This window comes from Sceloporus undulatus, chromosome 1, assembly GCF_019175285.1.
Source record: "Sceloporus undulatus isolate JIND9_A2432 ecotype Alabama chromosome 1, SceUnd_v1.1, whole genome shotgun sequence".
NCBI lineage: Eukaryota > Metazoa > Chordata > Lepidosauria > Squamata > Phrynosomatidae > Sceloporus > Sceloporus undulatus.
This window is the reverse complement of record NC_056522.1, coordinates 272,958,202-272,979,942: the sequence shown is the minus strand read 5'-3', so window position 1 is coordinate 272,979,942 and position 21,741 is coordinate 272,958,202. Positions and strand designations below refer to the sequence as shown.

Genomic DNA, 21,741 nt, shown 5'->3' with positions numbered 1-21,741 from the left:
ATCTCACACATATTCAAGCTCCATAGGCTTGAATGGGGTGCGTGCATGTGGGGTTCGCGCCATGGCTGCACACCCCATTCAGGTTAATAGCAGTCACCCCTCTGTGGATTTCCAAGTCTGCACATTTCAAGTCCATGGACTTGGAGGGGTGACTGTATTTTCCAACCCTCTTAATGGAACAGTAATGACTGTTTTAACTTAAACATTTTAATTTTAACCGTTTATTGGCAGCTGTGCATCATTAGACTAGTATGCAGTGCCAGTTGCTTCTTTTAAATCATTTTATTTTAAAGTGCAAGATATGCCATTCAGAAATAAATCCTTCAGTTAACAATATCATGGCCTCTAACTTAACATTCAATTAATTTAGTGGCCATAATACTGAAGCTGCATTTTGCTACTAAATTTTCTGATTTAGTCCTATATTGGTATAGTCTTACACATTAGTGCAAGCAACAACAACAACAACAACAACAACAACAAGAGATTTAAACAATACCAAAAATTCCCCAGTTTAAACCAAAAAAAAAAAAAAACCCCAAAAACAACAACAACAACCCTGGTTGATGCTTTTTTAATTCATTTCCCCCCCAAGCCTGTTCAAAACTATTTTCTCTTCTGCTTAAAAGGAATGCAGTGTCGTGGCTGGCATGTAGAGCTAGGATTTGGAGATACACATTTACTAAAGTCCAACTTGTGATATAACCTAGAGGATCACAAATATTGACTGCATTTAATGCAAAAGCTCTCTATAAACTGTGGAGCCACTGACCATAATTATAGCGATAAGTTATTTTGAGGAATAGCTTATATGGAAAAGAGCCTTATTTCAGTAGAATGAACAGCTGTTCATACATTCAGGCAATCTTTGTTGTATTCTTTTTATGACATGTGTGATTTTCATGCAATTGATTTCCTCAACCATAGTTCAAGGGCCTTGTCAGTGCACACAAATACCAAATTGCCAAAATATTTATGGTAAAGGATGCATGGAATATGCTAAGGCTATCAGCATAGCTCATAGTGAAAAACATGGAGAGGTACTGCCCAGCAATATCTAGAGGGCCTCATTTTTCCACTCCCTGGAATATGCCAATAGATACACATCACTCTCCTTTTTAGAAAATTTTTATCATTTCAAAGCATAAGGAAATATATTTATTAATTGAATTATGTCAGGATGAATTCAAAGACTAATTCAATTCATGATCTAAGGAAACTCAGGGGTGAAACAGATGGCCCAGAAGAGGATATCACCCCTGAGAGTCAAATCAGGGCTGTGGCAACCACACACTGTGGCCCCGATCCAGCTATTTGCCAGCTCAGGAGGAGGCAGAAAACTGCCACTCCCTTTCCAGCTGGCACCCTTTCTGCTGCTGCTGTGGCTTTGTGGCACTTGGGCACATGCAGTGTCTAAATGCCATGCCGCTGGAGTGCCGTGAAGCCAGTCCACGTGTGGGCAGGAAGGTAGTGTCCAGGCAGCATTGGGGTGTGCATCATGTGTACACCATGCTCCCATGCTGTCCACAACGTGGCTTTTAGTGCCAGTCTGGCCCATAATCACTTTTTGCCCATCTACTGATTTTTTTTTAAACCTGAAGCATGATTCTACTACATATGTAAAGCCCACACAAATGCCCATGTACACTGTCCACATATTTACAATATTATTTGGTTTTTAAAAAATCTTTAACACTAGCTTGTTTTTGGTTTTGTTAAAAGCATGTTTTTTTAAAATCTCAAAACAGATAAGACTGCACAGCTTTTTAGCTAAAAATTCTCAAGTATCTGAAGTACCTGTATTGCTCCTCTAAGGTTAATTCCTGTTTCAATTGCAACATAGTATGAAGCCTGGAGAAATGTTCTCTGGAGCAGAAGAACAAAGAAAAGGAGGACTGCCAGAACATAAGCATTGGCCAGAAATTCTTGAGATGAAATGAAGAAAACACCAAGTATTTTAGTCTGTGGAATAACAATAAAAGAGTCATTCAAAATTTTGCTTTTGAACAATTCTTACAAAGACAATTTGATGTTGTAAACTTCATTGTGACAGAATATAGTCAAGGAGCAAGTCAAAGAGTAATTTTATTGACGTGACATAAATACTCAATGAATTGGAATGGAGGCAAATATAATCCTTGTTGTAAACTACACTGAATCCAAGGTCATGGGAATTGTAGTTTGTGGTGGCACCAGAACTCTGACAGGGAAGGCTGAATGTCTCACATAACTACAGCTCCCAGAATTCCCTAGCATTGAGCTGGGGCAGTTAAAGTGGTCTCAAACTGGATTATTTCTATAGTGTGATTTGGGCCCAAGTTCCAGATCCCAAAAATAGAAATAATATCATTTGTTTGCTTCTAAAATCAAACTCACTAGCATTGTTTTTCTTATTGAAGTCAGTTCCCCCTCCACCCCCAAAACAGATGAGGTAGTAAACCACTACACTGCACAATTTCATTCTGAAGTTGAATTTTCACAGGACTGAGCATTCTGTGAATGCCCAAGATTGAATTATCATATTTTCAGTAACTATGCTAAATAAATACATACAGAAATAAATACAGGCAGATAAAAAGACAGATATCAGAAAGAAGTCTGAATGGGGAGTTGTTTCCTGACATCTAGTTTATTTGTGGAAGAACATTCACTTATCTTACCCATCACCTATCACATAGTTCTAACACAAGTTGTCCACTTCATTTATTGTTTAGGAAAAGGCTTCTTGTATCATAAAATAATGGGAGGGGATACTAAACTAAGCCACTGTTTCACAGACCAGCTAGGTAACTACACCAGATTTAAGTTAGTATGTTTATTTCATCTTCCTGAGATTTCTAGAATCATCAGGGTTGAGTGACAGACTTGAGTACAACTACAAAACAGAACCTAGGAGTTGCACCAGGGGATCAAAGTTGAGAGATAAAGCTAATAACCAAAATGAACTTTGAGGCAGGTCGAGCAGTAAACCAAATTTAGGACCAGAGATTATTTTTAACAAGGCAAGTATTATGCCAAAGGTCAGGAAGACCACAATTGAAACAGGAAACTGTCTTTGATACCACATTAACTGTCATGGCTTTATCCTAAAGATTCCTGGGATTTGTAGTTTGGTAAGGCATTTAGAACTGTCTAGTCCACTCCCTTCAACTGCACAGCTACAGCTGTCTAACAAAGATATGTAAATTCCTCACCAAACTACAACTTCTAGGATCTCCTAAGATGTAGTCTTGGCAGTTAAAAAGTGCTTCAAATGCTGTAACTGTGCACTGGGGATGCACCAAGGAATGATTAAATGACTAGCAAAAAGACCGTGTCAGTTAAGGATTTTCAGAGGCTACAAAACTGCACCTTGGTGTTTGCCACATAGGGACACACACACAGTTTCCAAGACTTTCAGTTTATGGCACAGAATGCAGGCAAGAATGCAGTTCATGAGGTTCTAGCAAAAAACTGTCCCAACTGGTTTGCCACTTGAGTACACAGTGTGTGTGCCCTGAGAAGGTAACTATCTAATCAGACCTGTGCTGTTTTCTTGATATTTCCAAATCTTGAAACATCTACTTCTAGATGACTCCAGAGAATAAAATCCAAAATATATCCCTACTCATATATCAGGTAAAATATTATTTATGAAACAACAGATAGAAATTTACAAACAAAATCTGGAGGCAAGCATGTTTATATACTTTCAGAATCATTCCTGACACTATAATTAAAAAATGAGTAAGCTCTGAATATTTGATCTTCAAAGATCATGTGGGCTAAAATATGATCAATTCTTTGTTCCTGAATGGGAAAGAGGATTTGAAAGTAACAAGAGAAAGGAACTTAGCATCTGATGTTTAATTGTCAATGCTAAAGCAGCTGCCCTTGAGAGAGGCTAAGGAGGCTGCATGTGGTGTAGCATTAGTGTTGTATTTCAATTCTGTATCAAGAATAACCTTGAGACACATACACTCAAGAAGAGCAAATCCTCCAGGATGATTTGTTTCATTTACTTAAAAAAAGATTTTTTGGTGTATATGCTAAGAACACAATCCAGTAAGTGTATGGGGATGGGGGGAGGGGGGCTTCCCATGAGGCTTAATGGTGGTCTTTTTTCTTTGCACATTTGGGTACATCTACAAGCTGTGCATAGGATCATTAATAGAAATGTGATGCATGAGAGACTCCTTTATCACAGCCCTGCTTTTTGACTGGGTTTAAGCCAGTACCAAAGAGGGAAGGGAAAGAGTGCTGGATTGGACTCCCTCAGTCTGTCTAATGGCTCAGCTTACTCTGTCTCTGTGCACTCATCTACATGCACCACAATGACAAGAGGAAAACAATTCTCCCTTCAGACCTATGGAAACTGTGCCATTTGGATGATGTGTCCACAGAGGACACATTTTAATAGGACTTTTCAAATTTATGCCACTCCCTTTAATAGGATTTTTTTAAATTCTATGACACTTCCTTTTTCCTCTCACCTTAAAAATGCTAACAGTAATGCACCATAACAAGTAATAAAGACAGTCACTTTCCCCCCAATACTGGAATGAGTAATGAAAGCTATTACAAGAGTAGCAAACTGTTTTTACAAGAATAGCAAGATAAGGGGGAACATTACTTTTTAAAAGTAACTTTCTAAGTTGTACAGAAGGTGGCTTTTAAAGAATTCAAACTCTGGTTTCCTGGAGTTCTAGTCTAACACACAAACCACTATACTGTGGTGTGTGTTCACACACACACACAGTTTGTATCTTACTGGAGGTCACCTTGAATCACAGCCTTGAGAGAAAGATTGCATATAGGTAAAATAAAAAGTGAAGAAAGCAAATAGCTATTACCTTTAAATTAATTAGAATAAAAACAAGTTGATGCACTTTTCAATTAAAATATGTATATAAACATATGTGTGTAATATATTGTATGAGAGGCAGTATGGTGTAGTGGTTTGGGCACTGGACTAGGACTCTGGAGGTCAGGGTTTGATTCCTGCTTGGTCATGGAAACCCACTGTGTGACCTTAGGCTACTCACACACTCTCAACCCCAGAAAACCCCATGATGGGCTTGCCTTAGGCTTGTGATAAATCAGAAATTACTTGAAGGCACACAACAACAAAATACAGTATATGCTAAGGTATATAAATCACATCACTTTTCCATGTGATTTAAAACCTGAAATGCTCTTGTCATGTCTATATATACCACCTTGAATTCTGTACAAGGAGAAAAGCAGGATTCTAAATAAATAAATAAAATACACAAATGTATTTGTTTCCAAGCAAGTACCTTATTTGTATTTTTGCTATCTATTGCTTGCTGCCAAGAGAGTTTAAATTCTTGAACTTGACATGTTCTTTTATTATTTATTTTAGTCAGTTATATGCCTCTCCTAGGTCAAATGTCAGATCAGATAAATGCAAATTTAATATATGGGGGAATGTGGCATGGAATTGTCAATATGAAGGAAATGGATGATGTAGAAAAATGACATTGAATATTTATATCAAAATCTATTCTTCAACTGATATTTATTATAATGTGAATAATTCAAATCTTTCTCATAATGAAAGTTTAGACTAGGGAGGGCAACTTGTGACCCTCCAGTTATTGTTGGACTACAATTCTCTCCAGTCCTTTCTAGCATAGCTAGTAAGTAAGGATCATGGGAACTACAGTCCAACAACATCTGGAGGGCAGAAATTGCCCATCCCTAATTTAGATGAAGTGGATTGTGAGGGTACAATGTGCCACATGGAAAGCTGATACTGGGCCTGGAATTTCCTTTTTGATATGAGATCCACCTCTGTCAAACAGCCAGCCAACCAATGTCTCCCCAATCATTGAGGGGGGGGGGGTTTCAAGAACAAGCTTCTGCTCAGGATACCACAATTTGCTCTAATGTGAACAAGAAGTCAAGAAAGTCCAACGCTAAGCATAACGGAATTTGAGTGCATGAATGACACTGTTTGTATATATTCCCACAACTGAGCCTTCTTCAGATAACTTCCTTCCAGTTCTGCACAATTGCTGCCAAATACAGAATACTAATTAATTCTTTGTGTAACAGGGAGACATAGCTACCACAGAAGAACTTAGAAAAGCTAATTCTGGCACTAAATTGGATTAAGTGGAAATTCCCACTGGAGAACAAGAGGAAATGATTTTTGCCACTTCCTACCTTTCCCTTTAGATTGTAGTGTCACCACCAGTTCAATCAGTACTGGAGGGTCCCCCAAATCTCTGGAGCAGATTTTGATTTGAGTTTATGGAAAATAGGGAGTTGCAGGGACAAGCAGAAATCAGCTGAACCTACCCCCCCTTCTTCCAGTGCAGCATTATATGGGCAGAATTCCACTGAGTGCAATTCAAATCTAACACATTTTGCTTTGTCTCTTACATTGTCTAATTATTTCAATGTTAAATGCATCCATATTAAATGATATAATGACTCTCATATAATGCGTTACAGATATTGTTACCTTTACAATCTGTAACATTGTTTGCACTGGAATCCTGTTTAAGATGATTTTGTCACATTTAAATACATATCAAAATTTCTTCTTCTATTCTTATCGTATCATCAACTTATTTTATTTTATTGCTTCTTATTTTGGATCCAAGGTATATTCAGATTACAAAACAATGGTATTGTCACAAAGCTGGGGTTCCCCCTTTGCTTTTAGTATAAACAATAAGCATAAAAAATAAGCAATACTTTCTAAAGCTACTATTTTGCAAAGTATAGCAATCACAGATTATTTTCTTGCATGATATGCGAAAGTACAAAATGTTATCCTGTGAAGGAAAAACTGGATATGAGAAAAATGTTTTGTTTTAAAGTCAACTCTCTTCATCCTCAAAGTCATGATAGCTTGTATCATTACAGTGGCATCCTTAATTTATTCTACAGTTAGGGTGGGGAAAGTGCAGAAAACATGCTGTTTCCAGGCTGGTTCTGTGGCCCCATATCCTCCCAGGCTCCAATTTTTTTGTCCTGAAGTATCCCTAAATACCTTATAGGGGGCGTATGGACTATGCCTCCATTTTTGCCCCTGCCTGGGCATTTTATGCCCAGGAAAGATTTTTTCCTAACAGGAAGTAACCTGGACTATGGAAGTCAACCCTTGTTTAAAAAGAGGCCTCCCCAGGCAAATGCAAAAATAATAATAAAAAAAGAAAATGTTTGCAGGGATTATAGATTGCCAAGGTATCCCTAAGCCCCAACAATGTGGCCTGAAGGAACTGAATTAAATCCTGTCATGAAATTGGTCACATAAGATAGAGAGAAACAACAGTGCTATTTTGTGCACAAGTGTCAAAAGACTTGCTCCAAACTCTGAAATATGCCTTCAATGTAAACATTATGGCTGGTGATCCTGTTCAGAATTTTTGATGTTGCAATCCAGACTTAGGATATTGCAGTTTTTTAAATTCACATTTAACATCATTTGTATTAGTGTACACATGGAACAACTGGGAGTGCCTGGCTTCTACCTTAGAATGCATGGGAAACGAGGACTGGGGAGGAGACAGCGAGAGTTCATCATTGGAAAATAAACAATTGATCTTGATATTGAAAAAGTTAATAAACAGACAACTAGAAAAGAGAACTAATAAAATTTAAAATAATATATTGCAACTATAAATGACACTGAATTCTGAGGAAAAAATGAGCTAAAATAGTAGGATTGTAATAAGATAATTTACAATATATATAGAAAGAGAGAGAAAAATTAAGTGAGTTTATAGAATTTATAGTGAGATTTTTATATACTGTTTGTAAGATTGCACCACTTTGAAAATATAGGGGCGAAACAGACAGGTGCCTCCATGGCACCTGTTTTTGCCCCTCATCGGCGCCGTGCCAACCCCACAGCACGGCACCGTCACGCGCTCTAAAAAGCAGCCGCCTAGAGTGGATCTTTTTAGAAGTGGCATAATGGTGTTTGCATGCATTGACAACAACGCTTCCGTTTGAGCTCACGGACACCTGTGCGTCATCATTGGGCGCCCCTTGTGGGCAGGTTCCACTGGAAGGGCTGGGCGCATATGGAGTTCTAAAATCGGCCCCACAATGGTGCTTTTGGCCATCTGTATCAGGCCATAGTTTTTTTAAGTTTGCCTCATTGGTAGTACAAAGAACAACTAAATAATTGGTGGTAAAAGAAATTGATTAACTGGTTACCTATGTAATTGATTATCTGCTTAATGAACCATATGTAATTCATCTTAAATATGATAAGAAACTACCTATTTGTAGACAAAATAGTAAAATGTCAATAATTACAAGAAACACAGCACAAAAGCTACAATCCAGAAGCCTCTCCCAAGCAAGAAGACCTTCAAAAGAGATGAAAACAACAGATTCCAACTCAAAAATTTTGGGGGCAATAGAAAAAAAAAAAAAAAAGAAAAAAAACTTCAGACAAGAATTAAAAAATTCTAGACAAGAAATAAAAATTTTAAAAAAAGAGATGGATGAAGTAAAATCTACCATTAAAACCTCGACAGAAGATTTAAAAGAAACCGACAGAAAAATTGATACTTTACAAAACAAAACCAATGATTTAGAGAAAAGAACAAGAGAAATAGAAATGACTCAAAAACAAGAAAGTAAAGACAACTTGATGAAAGAATCTAAAACTAGGAAAAAATGTGTGAAGATAAGAGGGCTCAAAGAAACACCAAAGGAATACATATATGAAATGATAATACCGTTTTTGGCAGACTTAATAGATATACCCCTGAAAGTGATGGATTTGGAAACAGATAAATGAGTATCTGCCGTGACCAGCATCCCTTCTTTCTGGGCATCCCAAATTGCTGACAAGGCTAAATACTGCTGATGGAGTCTGTTTTGTCTCTTTCATCCAGCTCTGGCTTTCCCAGAGACCTTCCCCTCACGCCCACAGAGACAGAAAATTCAATTTGCACACCAAGCAGACAGAATGTAAACAAGGATGAAAAGAATGGGCTTATAAGAGGCAGGTTTTTACTTTAATAAGGTGGATTACTCCAGGCTAGTAACAAAAAGAAGGGAGGGAGGGGGGAAGGAATGTAGCAGCACCTTTAAGATTAACTGGTTTTTATTATTGCATGAGTATTCATGGACATAAACTCCCTTCTTCAGATGCAGTACTGAATGATAATAAATGCTCAGAAATAAAGCATATTTACACAGTTGTGGGAGTGGAGTGGAATGTAATAGGATCAGGAAGGGTGCAAATCATGACTCTTGCTCCAAATTTTCAAAGGACTGCATAATGTGATACAGGTCTTTCAGATCTTTACCAACCTTGGTCAGTTAGTGTTCATGTGTAAAAGCAATAAATCTGTTTACCAAAAGTCAATTTCCCTGGGTTCAAATCCTTCTCTGAGAAGATTCCTTTTGTTATGGCAAGGAAGACTTTTTATTAATATATGTAGTGAGCATGAGGCCATTGCTTTTGTTCATAGCGCTGCTGCTGAACTGGAATATAACTCAATTCAGCTGTTTCTCCTTCTAGTCTGCCTTTATAATTTCCTTGTTCAATAACCACAACCTTTAAATCCTGTACTGTTTGTCCAGGAAAATTGCAATGTTCTACTTTCACACATCAACACTAACTGACCACTGTAAAGGTCTGAAAGACTTGTTCAGTTTATGCAGCTCTTTGAAAATTTAGGGCATCTGAAGAAGGGGGTTTACACCCATGAAAACCCATGCAAAAATAAACATCAGTTAGTCTTAAAGGTACTGCTACATTCCTTTTCTCTCTTCCCCTTCCTTCCTCTTTTTTTGTGCTGCAGGAGACTAATATGGCTATTTCTTTGAAAATGCAGGACACGAAAGGACCACACAGTAGCTGCCCTCCACAGCCCTAAAGATAGAATTTCTTTGCCACAATACAATCCATCATTCTTTACAGCTATGATAAAAAAGAAAATAAAAGAAAATCATTACACTTGTTTGAGCATGTTATAGTTTCATCCTCTTCAGTATAGCATTCATTAAATAACCCAGGAAAATACTTTATTCTGTTCTCTATTTCTGTTCAAACAAATAGCTAGATGCTCAACATTAACACATTGGGCCACAAAAGCATAGGCTTCATCAAGCTGCGATTCCTTTCATGGTCTAGAGAAAAGATGGGGAAGGTATTTCTGTGAAGTGCTGCATCTGCTTTGGAGCAGTCTTTTGCAGACTGTATGCTGGTGGGGAGGATCTCAAGCCAAAAGGAGGCAAAGGCAAAGCCAAAATGTGGTTAGCAACATTGTAGGCCTGTATGGCCAATGGTCATCCCCCATCTCTATCTTAGTTTTCTCATCCTCTCTTTCTTGAATGAGATGGCCATCTGTTGGGGATGCTTTGATTTGGATTTCCTGCATGGCAGGGGGTTGGACTGGATGGCCCTTGTGATCTCTTCCAACTCTATGATTCTATGATTCTATGATTCTATGAATTCCAAAAACCTTTCTCTCTCTCTCTCTCCTTTCTGTCCTACCTTGATGTTTGTCTCCATTTTCTCTACCTTTGTTTCATGCTATTTCCTATTCTCATTAACACATTAGGACTGATTGCTTTCAGAGGACTCCTTTCCTCCTTTCAGTGCCATCCATTTTCTTTTGTTCTTCCTTTCTTCTGTTTTCTCAGGCTCCACCATCCCATTGCTTGCTATGAATTCTCCTGACCCAATGTATAGCAGTGATGTTGCCTTTTCTGTCTAGATAATTCTCTCTCTCTTTCAGCCTCTCTCTCCCCCCCCCCCCACATTACATGGAAGAAGAAGCAATGATCAGAGTTCCCTCCACAGACAACAAGAATAGGCTACAACATCCAGAACGCAGCTGGAAATTAGACAGTGTAAGACAGAGCCAGCATGGCATAGTGGTTTCAGTTCTGGACTATGTCTCTGGAGACCAGGGTCCAATTCCCCGCTTGGCCATGAAATCCACTGAGTGGTTTTGGGTAAGTCACACTCTCTTAGCCTCAGGAAAGGGCAATAGCAAACCTCCTCTAAACAAATCTTGACAAGAAAATCCCATGATAGGTTTGCCTTAGGGTCACCATAAATTGGAAACTATTTGAAAGTACACAACAAAAACAATGCCAGAATTTCCACACTCACAGCCTAGAACAGGGATGGGTAAAATGTGTCCTTTCTCAAAAGACTATACTTGTGGCCCCTGGCCATCACTGCTGTAGACTCCCCTGGGCCACCCTTTTCCTGGAAAATAAGGGATGAATTACCCTCTCCTGGAAGCCTCAAGGAATGGTAATTCACTTATTAAATAGGTCACAGCCTCCTCCTGCACTATTCAGTATATAAATAACCTTAGTTTGATTTGGAGGGGGCATTTTGGCAATCTATGTGATCTTTGGAGGCTCCAGTGGCAGACATTTGGTAGCTTTTGACTCAGTGAGAAGCCTATGATGGAAGAAGACTAACATGGATTTTAAAAAATTACAAAAATAGTACCTGGGGGCGGAATGTGTTGTTTCCTTTTCCAACATGGTGAACAATGCCAGAGACACACAGTGGGCCAGCAAATCCAAGCAAATCTGCCAGGATACGGAAAGTGCTGCTAAGAACCAAAGGCCTCCCAAAGGCATGGCAGAGGGCACACCAGATAGACCTGGATCCTTGTGGATATGGGGTGTCTTTATTCTGTACAAGATTTTAAAAACAAAAACAAATTGTTAATATGAAGAATGCAACAGGAGGAATGTGACATCCAAAAGTAATGAAGAAATATTTAGAATTCACATGTAAATGCCACTGAGTTGAGCAAACACTATGTCAAAGGGCATGAGAATCCCCTCACCAATATACAAGTATAATTTGTGTAGGAAATCATCATGATTAACATAACCCAATTTTATGAAGTGCTAAACACAGATTAAAATCAACACTGCATTTGTCTTCAGGATTACAATGTGAAAAACCTGATTCTAAATGAAAAGGACAGGGGAAAGGAGTAGGAAAATGACCACACTTCTTAAAGCTGCATATCTCTTACAAAGGTCAATCTGAATAAAAACAGCTGATGTACAGGAAGAACCAAATAAATCTGTTTTCTCAGCCCAGCTGATAGAATGGTGTTCCTGTTTCCCACTCTGCTGCAATCAGGTGGAGTAGCATCTATTCTCAGCATGGCTCTGTTGCTGGAACAGACGTATGTGAAGTTCTTTCTCCTTTCTGAGACCTGTGACAGCTGGAGGCTTTTGTGTCAATGGGGTAGTGAATCCCTTTGGGATTTTAGTGTGAAATTTAAAGCAGTGACCCAAAATGCTGGACCTGTTTTGGAATTAGGCTTCAGCATCCTGGATAGCTCCTTTAAAGTTTGCATTTCAGAATGGAGCGAATTCACTGCATCATGGATGTGAAAGTCACTAGGTGCTCACTACTTAGGCATACTGTGACACATTTGCCATTCTCTTTCTCTGCCAGTGGCAACCAATAACACAGATGAACAAAAAAGGAATGTAGAATGTTTAAATTGTGCCTAAAATGATCTTTGGAAAGGGAAAAACTATATGATATAAAACTTTATCCTATCATTGATCTGGCCTAAATGTCACTGTGCAATAAACAAGAAGAAAAGTGAAGTCAAAGGCATTCAAGGCCGGCATCCATAGTTTTTTTGTGGGTTTTTCGATCTATGTGGCCATGTTCTAGAAGAGTTTCTTCCTGACGTTTCACCAGCATCTGTGGCTGGCATCTTCAGAGAATGATTGCCTGGAAATAAGGTGTGTGTGTGTGTGTGTGTGTGACCTGGGAAGGCAGGAATGATTTGCATGTGTATTGTTCTGTTGCTAACGGCAGGCCTCAGGGTGGGAGGATCTGCAAAAGAGGATTAGTGTCTGCTTGATTAGTGCTCATTGCCTACTGGGAAACCCCTGACCTTGGGAGATTTCTCATTTGCATTTGTTGAGTCTTCATATTGCTATTTTTCAGGACTGGTAGCCAAACCTTGTTTACTTTAAGACTTTCCTCTTTCCTGATGAAATTGTCCAGGTGTTTGTGGATTTCAATGGCTTCCCTGTGCATCCTGACATGGTAGTGGTTGGCACGGTCCAGAAAAGTGCTTGTGACTAAGACCAGAGAAGTATCACAGGGGAGCAGGAGGGTTCTACTCTCCTTTTCTGTGCACCTTTTTCAAGCAGAGACTGATTTAAACAGCAGTCCCATACTCAACAAGGCAACCCACTTTTGAAATCTAGGCAACAGGCAACAGGACAACAATCTGCTGTCCAAAGAAGTAATTCAGATGTGTTGATCACTTTGGTGCACTGGGAAGAACTCTGTCACAGTATCCATATCTCACCTTTTTTCAGATGAAGTTTTAAATAGAGATAGCAGTAAATTTCAGGAAATGAACTCCTTCCAGTTCAGAAATTCCTGACCAACAGTATTCAGGCTGAGTCCAATGCCTCCACCCAAATACTCAGAATGATCAAAACAGGTTTCTGAGTTCCCATTGACAATGAAGTATTCCACATTCAGAAATCTTCATTTTATAGTCAAGTACTGAATATTCCTTGCACAAGAAAACCCTATGGAATTGATGAGATCATCATAAGTTTCCAGACAATCTGAAGGCATACGTATATGCATGCAAAATAGGAATTCCCACTTGACAGCCATTTGCCCTACTATCTTGCTTTCGAGGCTTGGAAAGCAGTACTCTACAGATCTGGCAATGATAGAGGCCCTCCTGGGGCCAGGTCTTGGAAAAGTAAAGGAAGAAACCCATTCCTCGCCAGTGTTCTTCAGTGTGTTTCTGCAAAGCTAAGTCCATTCCAAACCAATATGGTAGGATTTGCTCACCCACAAACAGAAGTGGGATCTTGTACTACTAGAGATAGAAAGCATGCCAAACTGTGTCTGTTTTTTTAAAAACAACAACAACAACAATACAACAAACACACAATATCCCACTTCTCCCTACAGTTCCCAGAACTATTTTCCACGGTGTTCCAGAGGGTTCTTTCCAGAGCAGTGTAGGAGATAGTGTTAGTGCTCCAGATAGATGTGGTAATTGGTAAAATTGGTCTCACCCCCTTCCTCCAGCACCAGAAGAACTCAACTGAAAGCAATTCTGAATCCAACTCCCTGTACATACAATTCTCACTTTGTATTATTTTATATTAGTTTGTTTTGGAATGAAGATTCTTAAAGACAAAAATGCAGTCCCATGCCATCAATTTGTTCTGTAGTCATACCTTTTGTGCTTTAAAAGCCTCATTGAGGCACATGTAATTTGTCAGCGCTCTCATGGCAATAGGCAGCTTGCCTATGGCTTTCAAGTCTATAGGCTTCTTGTGGGCTGTTCTAATGAATGTATTCATCCACCAGTATGTTCCTTTGGACAGCAGATTCACAAAAGGTTGCAGGAACCTGACTCCAAGGTCCTGAAGGTCCTCAGGGGGCTTAACCTCTTTAGGTTTTTTGAAGAAAACATATCTCTAAAATCCACAAAGCCCAAAAGAAGCATGTTAATGGAAAACAGAAAACAGGAGGAGAATTTTTTTAAAAACACAATACCGTAAGATGAATTATTCTCTTTTCCAAGATTATTGTGGAACCATAATTATTAAGGACTGTATTCCTTGTTTGCCAATATATAAATAAAAGGTATTCATGCACTCTATTGTACTGAAATGACACAATTTATATTATGAAATAATAGAGCATTTAACAAGTGTCTATACTGTGTATAATAATGAATATCTAAACTCTATGTAACTGCAAGAGAGAAAAACAGTGTTGCAATGGAGTTCCATTGATTACTTTCCAGTTTTGTAAGAAGTAGAACATTTGTTCTTAGGGTCTCTAGGCAGGGTATCCCTTGTGCATCTTAACAGCTTAGTCAGTTGGATTCCCTTCTTGCCTATAGACTGAAATTAGATGTCTAAAAGGGCTACATTTTTTTCTTCTGACAGTATGCTGTCACTGGATACTGGAACAAGATGCAGGATGTATTTTATATTCTATACTGTTTTATATATATATATATATATATATATACACTACTATATACTCTTAGCTAGGAATAAACAGTTAGACTTAATGGAGGTCACTTTTGAGTAGACAAGTATACATTTGTGATACGGGTCTCTATAATTTAGTGAGCATACACATTTACTTGAGAATGTTCTCTTGAGCACACTGGGATTTATTTTGAGTAAACATGTATAGGATTTTACTATGATGCAGATATTTATGTTTCAGTTTCCATTTACATGTACATTCTCAAAGATTATTTTACATGCAAGCCTTCAGGAAAGAATTGTCAGGAAATATAACTTACCCTTACTCTGATGACATTAATTTCTACAAGTAGTAGCATTCCATAAAGAACTACTAAAAGCCCAGTGAGGCAGAATCGAAGTTGCGGAGGTCCAATCTTATTATCACAAAACTTTACAAATTTGATGGTTTTTGTTATAAAAGCTAATGTCCAGTAGAATAACAAGGCTGGTGAAATAAAAATAAAATAGTAGACAGTGCTTAAAATGTTATCAGCAGTAGAAGTTATAGAGTGCAAAACTAGAAGGTTTTATAGAGGATCTGCCCTCTATGTAGAAAATTGTATTTCTACAGTACTGAAAATTGTGCAGTGTTTACCATGTGTATGAGAAGGAAAAAGAAAAATACATTAATTTTTGTATATAATTAAAATTAGGCTTTGATTATGCTTTGTGCCTGTTTTGTATAGTCCCTGATTGTTGTATTGGAATTACGTGGGGAAACTTGCAGGGGGGAAATATCCTTGAGTGGGTGGGTATTATTTGCTGTATGAGTTTTCCTAAAAACAAATTATTGCTGTTCTTTCTCCCCCAACCCTTCGCAAGAATATTTTGCTACCCCTACAATAGAGCAAAGAATGTCATCAAAAACTTGTGATTCATCTGCTAAATGAAGTCACCTATAAATACTGCTGAAGAGGATGAAATTATCCTATTTGTTAGCCAGTCCAACCTCAAAACTGATTTGTAGAACTCCTTTGCCACTGTAGCGTAGTGCTGCAATGAGGGAAACATTTCTCAGAAACCCCAAACTAAGTGATAAATACAATTCTGTTGCAAAATTGAACAAAATTAAAATTAAATTGCCATGAATTAAATTAATGAACTATGTACAGATCTAAGAACTAGGAAGTGGGAAAAAATAAGAAGAAAATTAATTCATTTGTGATGTGGTGCTGGACAAGAGTGCTAAGGATGCCATGGGCCATAAAATAGGCAAACCTGAAATGTCCTTGGCAGCCAAGATGATCAAACTGAGGCTGTCATACTTCAGCCAAATTATGAGAAGGCAAGACTCATTAGAAAAGACAACAATGCTAGGAAAGATAGAGGGAAGCAGAAAGAGAGGAAGACTGCAAACCAGGTGGATGGACTTAATCAAGGAGGTCATGGGCCTGAATTTACAAGACCTTTGCAGAGCAGTGGAAGACAGTGGATCTTGAAGATATCTCATCCAAAGGATTGCCATGAGTCAGGGTCAACTCAAGGACACTTAAAACTACAACAACAAACTGTTATATACTTTACATTTTGTATTTTATGTCTTAAAATGGCTTTGATTGTGTGAAGAAATACATTTCATGAACTAATCCACAGAACCCAATGTTTGTTTCAGCAATTGCCTCTCTTATCACAGATAATGCAACTTGATAATTCCTGCTTGTGCTCCCTAAATTTTGGTTATTATATTTAGAAGTCTTTCACTTCTAAACCACAAACTACAGACTAAACCACAAGCTACAAGAATACGCTCTCCAGTTAGTGTATTTTTGTAGTTTGTGGTTTTCACTGCATGCAATCCAGCTTCAATCGATCTTGAATGAAACGGATTATCTGGACCCCTTTCAAACTGGCTTTTGGGCGGGCTACGGGGTTGAGACGGCCATGGTCACCTTGGTCGATGATCTCCGTCTGGGCATCGACAAGGGAAGCGTGTCCCTGTTGGTGCTCTTGGACATCTCAGCGGCTTTCGATACCATAGACCATTGGAGCGCCTGGTGGGAATCGGGGGCACTGCGCTCCAGTGGTTCTGTTCCTACCTCTCTTGGAGGTTCCAGATGGTGCAGCTGGGAGACGTGTGCTCCGATAAGAATGCCCTTACATCTGGGGTCCCTCAAGGAGCCATCCTGTCTCCCATGCTTTTCAACATTTACATGAAACCGCTGGGAGAGATCATCCGGAGACATGGGGCACGGGGTTATCAGTACGCTGATGACACCCAAATAGTCTTCTCTATGTCTCCGACTGATGCAGTGACCAGGGATGGCATCTCTCCTCTCGTGGCGTGCCTGGAGTCAGTAATGGGCTGGATGAGGGAAAACCGACTCAGTCTGAATCCAGAGAAAACGGAGGTCCTCGTGATAGGTTCTCCTGGCCCGGGGATGGCGGTGGTTCCGTCTGTCCTGAACGGGATCACGCTTCCCATAAAGGACTCGGTACGCAGTCTGGGGGTGCTCCTTGATTCGTCGCTCCACCTTACATCTCAGGTGGATGCGACGGTCAGGAGCACCTGCTATCAGCTTCGGCTGATCCGCCAGCTGCGTCCCTACCTGGGCCAGAGGGACCTTGAAACGGTGGTACATGCTCTGGTAACCTCTCGATTGGATTTCTGCAACGCGCTCTACATGGGACAACCCTTGTACCATACCCGGAAGCTACAATTGGTACAGAACATGGCAGCCAGACTGGTCACTGGTATACCCAGGGCCAGTCATATAACACCTGTACTTAAAGATCTGCACTGGCTGCCTATTCGCTTCCGGGCACAATACAAGGTGTTGGTTATAACCTATAAAGCCCTACATGGCTTGGGCCCAGGATACCTTGAGGACCGCCTCTCCCCATACAATCCGCCCCGCACACTCGGAACTTCTGGGCAGCAGCTACTGAGGGTCCCGGGGGCAAGACTAGCCTCCACAACGAGGAGGACATTCACCATCTCAGCCCCGAACCTCTGGAACACGCTGCCCATAGAGCTCCGCTCGGCTACCTCCCTAGCACAGTTCAGGAAGGAACTAAAAACCTTCCTGTTTAAGCTAGCGTTCCCCAATATATGTCCTAGTTAGTCCCCCCCCCTTGATGGCCAATGGTGAGCAGGGTAGAATATATTTTTAATGTAAATTTTAATGTATTTTTTATTGTTCTGTATTCTGTGTTTATTATTATGTTGTACACCGCCCTGATTACAAGAAGGGCGGTATATAAATAAAGCTTTTATTTATTTATTATTATGCAATTGGGTAAACAATTTACATATGAAACACATTAAGAAGAGAGTGCCTTTTGGCTGCAGATTTCCCCCCACCTACACACTTTTATATAAACTCAGATTGATATACCAAGGTCTGTGACCCATCAAATTCTTGCTAATAGTAACCATACAGAGAATAAAGCAAATGGAGGGAATACTTTTGCCCTGTGACACTTCAGCTGGTAAGATTACCTACTCTTTCAAGTTATATTTAATTTATGGATTATCAAATCCAAGTGGCTCAGGCTTACTTATGCATTTGTTTTTGAAAAGCAGGTGGAGAATTCTAGTGGCCAATATCTGCTTGTTATAACTGTACAACAACAACTGTAATCTTAATTCTGCATTCCCTGAAGGTTTTAGGGAATGATGGGAACAGGTGTAGATACAGAGTGAGGTGGAGTTTTCTCTAGAGCTATCTGCACTAGTGCAGGAATGGAAATGATGCCGCCCTCCAGATCTTGTTGCATTCTAACTACCAGCAGTCCTAGCTGGCATAGCAATTGGTGAAGAATGCTGGGAGCTGCAGTTCCACAACATCTGCAGGACTGCATTATTCCCAGTCCTGCCCAATGGACATCTTCCACCAGTGTTGATGTTTTCCATTGCAGAGCTTTGGAAATGGTGCTTTATTTTGTCTAAAATCTGCAGCATTGCTAACTCCTTCCCTGCCAGTTCTGGCCCATTGTTTATAAATTTCTTTTCACTACCCCTTTATATATTTGATAAGTGTAAAAAACAGTTCAGAATTTAGACAAATTTGGGTCTAGTACATTAAACTTCATATGCCAACACATTTGCCAGCCTTTCAGGTATCACAAGGTCCTGTTTTGCTGCAACACAGCATATGGGATTTGTTGTCTGCTCTTGAGCCCATTGTGATGAGAAATCCACAGGCTTATCTGCAACAGATAAAGCAGATTGCTTCTGCCTTTGATCAGAGGATTTGACTTGATATTATGGCCCCTTTCAACCATGTGATGATATCAAGGTCACAAATGGCTCTACAGCACAGTTGGGTTGGTAACTAGGAATCCTAGCCAACACTGAGTCTGTTTGTTTTCATTGTGGGTTGTTTGGCAGATGACATGTCAGGGAGTATAGCTGGATGGATCTACTCTATCCTAAGCAAAGGAAAACATTCCTTTCATAACTGGCCCAGTGGAAAATTTTATTTCTACTGAAGTTGTAGAAACTTATTGTGGGTTTGCAAAGAAAGTTATAAATCAGATTTTTTTTTTTTAAAAAAGGGATAGTTTTCTGTGGATTTTTTGTAGAATGTATCTACATTCTGACCTGATAGTTGCTGCACAGGGAAGCCACTGAAATCCACAAACACCTGGACAACTTCAACAGGAAAGAAGAAACTGTTAAAGTAAACAAAGGTGGGGTACACGGTCTGCCCATGCCTTGTTTTGCTGCACGAGGAAGCTGCAGTGGACAAACTGTGCGGGTTCTTTTTGTGGCACCATTATGATGCCGCAGTGCGCCAATGGCATACTCGCGATGTCACAATGGCGTTGCGGCGTGCGGACACTAAGCGTCCGTTGCATCAAAATGGCAGCACCCATCTGTACAGGGCGCTGCCATTTTGACGCCCTCGTCACATGCAAGGGGCAAGGGGCGTCTGGAAGCGCCGCCCCTCGCATGTGACAATGGAACCCCATTGCGTCCATCTATATAGCTCCAAAGTCTGGCTACCAGTCCTCAAAAACACCAAAATCAAGACCCAGCAAAAGCAAGAGAAGACCATCCAGGGTCAGGGGGGCAGCAGACAATGGATCACTAATTAAATGGACACCCTGAGGCCTTGCCATTCAACAACAGACCAATACACAGATTAACATGTAAATCGCTTCCTCTCAACCAAGGGCCACACAGTATATATACCCCACTCACTTCCATGCCAGCATTCTCTGAAGATGCCTGCCACAGATGCTGGTGAAACATCAGGAATAAACTCTTCCAGAACTCAGCCACATAGCCCAAAAAACCCACAAAAAACTATGGATGCTGGCCATGAAAGCCTTCGACTTCACATTAAAAAGGGAGTTTGATGGATATAAATGAAGTAAGCACTAAATGGAGTCCCTGTGGAACAAAGAATGGCATTGTCCACGGCTCTATAATCTAAAAGAAAAGAGTGGTTATTTTTTTTCTTTATTACTTATCCTTCCACATGTAAATAAGTGCCTTGAGGAACAATTACATAGATTTTGATGTAGCAGCTGTTTGCATGCACTGGCCTTCTGTATCTTAGTGGCAAGATAATTAAGCAGAAGTGTCATTTAACATGCTTGACACCTATTCTTATGATATTGTTCATAGCTACATAAAGATTCCAGGGGCCAGGGTTTACATTAGCAGTGTTTAATAAATTGTTCTTTATTTATGTGCTCTTGGCACTGCCTGAAGTTCAATCATAAAGATGCATGATTTTACAAAGTATTCTAATCACTCTGGTGACATTATTCCACAATCAATCTTCCAAATTTTGAAGTACAAGACAGTGCTCCCCCCTCTTCAGCTGAGTATACCTGTCAGTAGTTTTTGTATGACAGTCAATTGCTTATTTGTCTTAAACCTAAAAAATGTTGTAATCTAGGGACTGGATAGAGATTTGTGAAGACCTTTGCTCTATATGCCTTTTATGTATGCCACCATGAGCCCCTATGTCCCTGATTGGTCAATTATTCCATAAAAATTCACTGATTGAATCTGTTCATCTTTCCTTCTTGCTTCACATTACTTCTTTCTCCCTGTTGCTTCTGGAATTCCCTGCCCATGAAGTTGCTCCTGGAGGGAATAAAAAGAAGCCTCGAAAAGGGGCTTCTTTTTGCATCCTGGAAGGGGTGCCATATCCCCCCTAAGTCTCAAACCACTATACCATGCTTTATCTATCTGACCAGAGCATTTGTGTCTTGGAAAAGCTTTAAAATCCCAACCAAAATCTTGTAGACGGGGATGAACAAACTTCAAGCTTATAAGATTCTTTACTGAAAAGTTTCTTTTCCAACAAGCTTGTGATAATTCTTTCAAATGCCCAGAATTGTTTAAATGAGTACCAGAACTCAACAGAGCTCACAGTTCTTGTTGCTGTGCATCTTCTAGTCATTTCTAATTTATGGTACCCCTAAGGTGAATCTGTCATGGGGTTTTCTTGGCAAGCTTTGTTCAGAGGAGGTTTGCCATTGTGACTGAGAGCATGTGACTTGCCCAGGGCCACCCAATGCATTTTCATGGTCAAGCTGGGAATCAAACCCTGGTCTCTAGAGCCATAGTCCACCACTTAAAACCACTATGCCATGCCCCCCCACCCTCATGATTATTCCTTCTGAGGGGTTTAAATAGTAATGATGAAAGAGTGACATATTAACAGTATCTAAAAACTGGAATAACTCTGAGGATGTTTTATCTATGACAGACTCATTCAGTAATATTAATAGGTTTTATGAGACATCCTAGTCACTTAAACCTGCCCCAAA

The 21,741-nt window shown here is 39.7% G+C and overlaps 2 protein-coding genes across 2 annotated transcripts in view; both read right to left on the bottom strand.

The window, feature by feature from the left end:
* Positions 1 to 21,741, bottom strand: part of LOC121927575 (phosphatidylinositol 4-phosphate 3-kinase C2 domain-containing subunit alpha-like) — a 376,515-nt gene that overhangs the window by 226,500 nt on the left and 128,274 nt on the right. The window lies entirely within an intron of this gene.
* The window catches only part of ABCC8 (ATP binding cassette subfamily C member 8), a 93,861-nt gene that overhangs the window by 60,143 nt on the left and 11,977 nt on the right, over positions 1 to 21,741 (bottom strand). Inside the window, exons 4-7 of the mRNA XM_042446514.1 lie at positions 15,288 to 15,454; positions 14,200 to 14,442; positions 11,453 to 11,641; positions 1,798 to 1,962 (exon numbers count right to left, since the gene is read on the bottom strand). Of these exons, the coding sequence (XP_042302448.1) occupies positions 1,798 to 1,962; positions 11,453 to 11,641; positions 14,200 to 14,442; positions 15,288 to 15,454 (764 nt within the window). The remainder of the gene's footprint in view (positions 1 to 1,797; positions 1,963 to 11,452; positions 11,642 to 14,199; positions 14,443 to 15,287; positions 15,455 to 21,741) is intronic.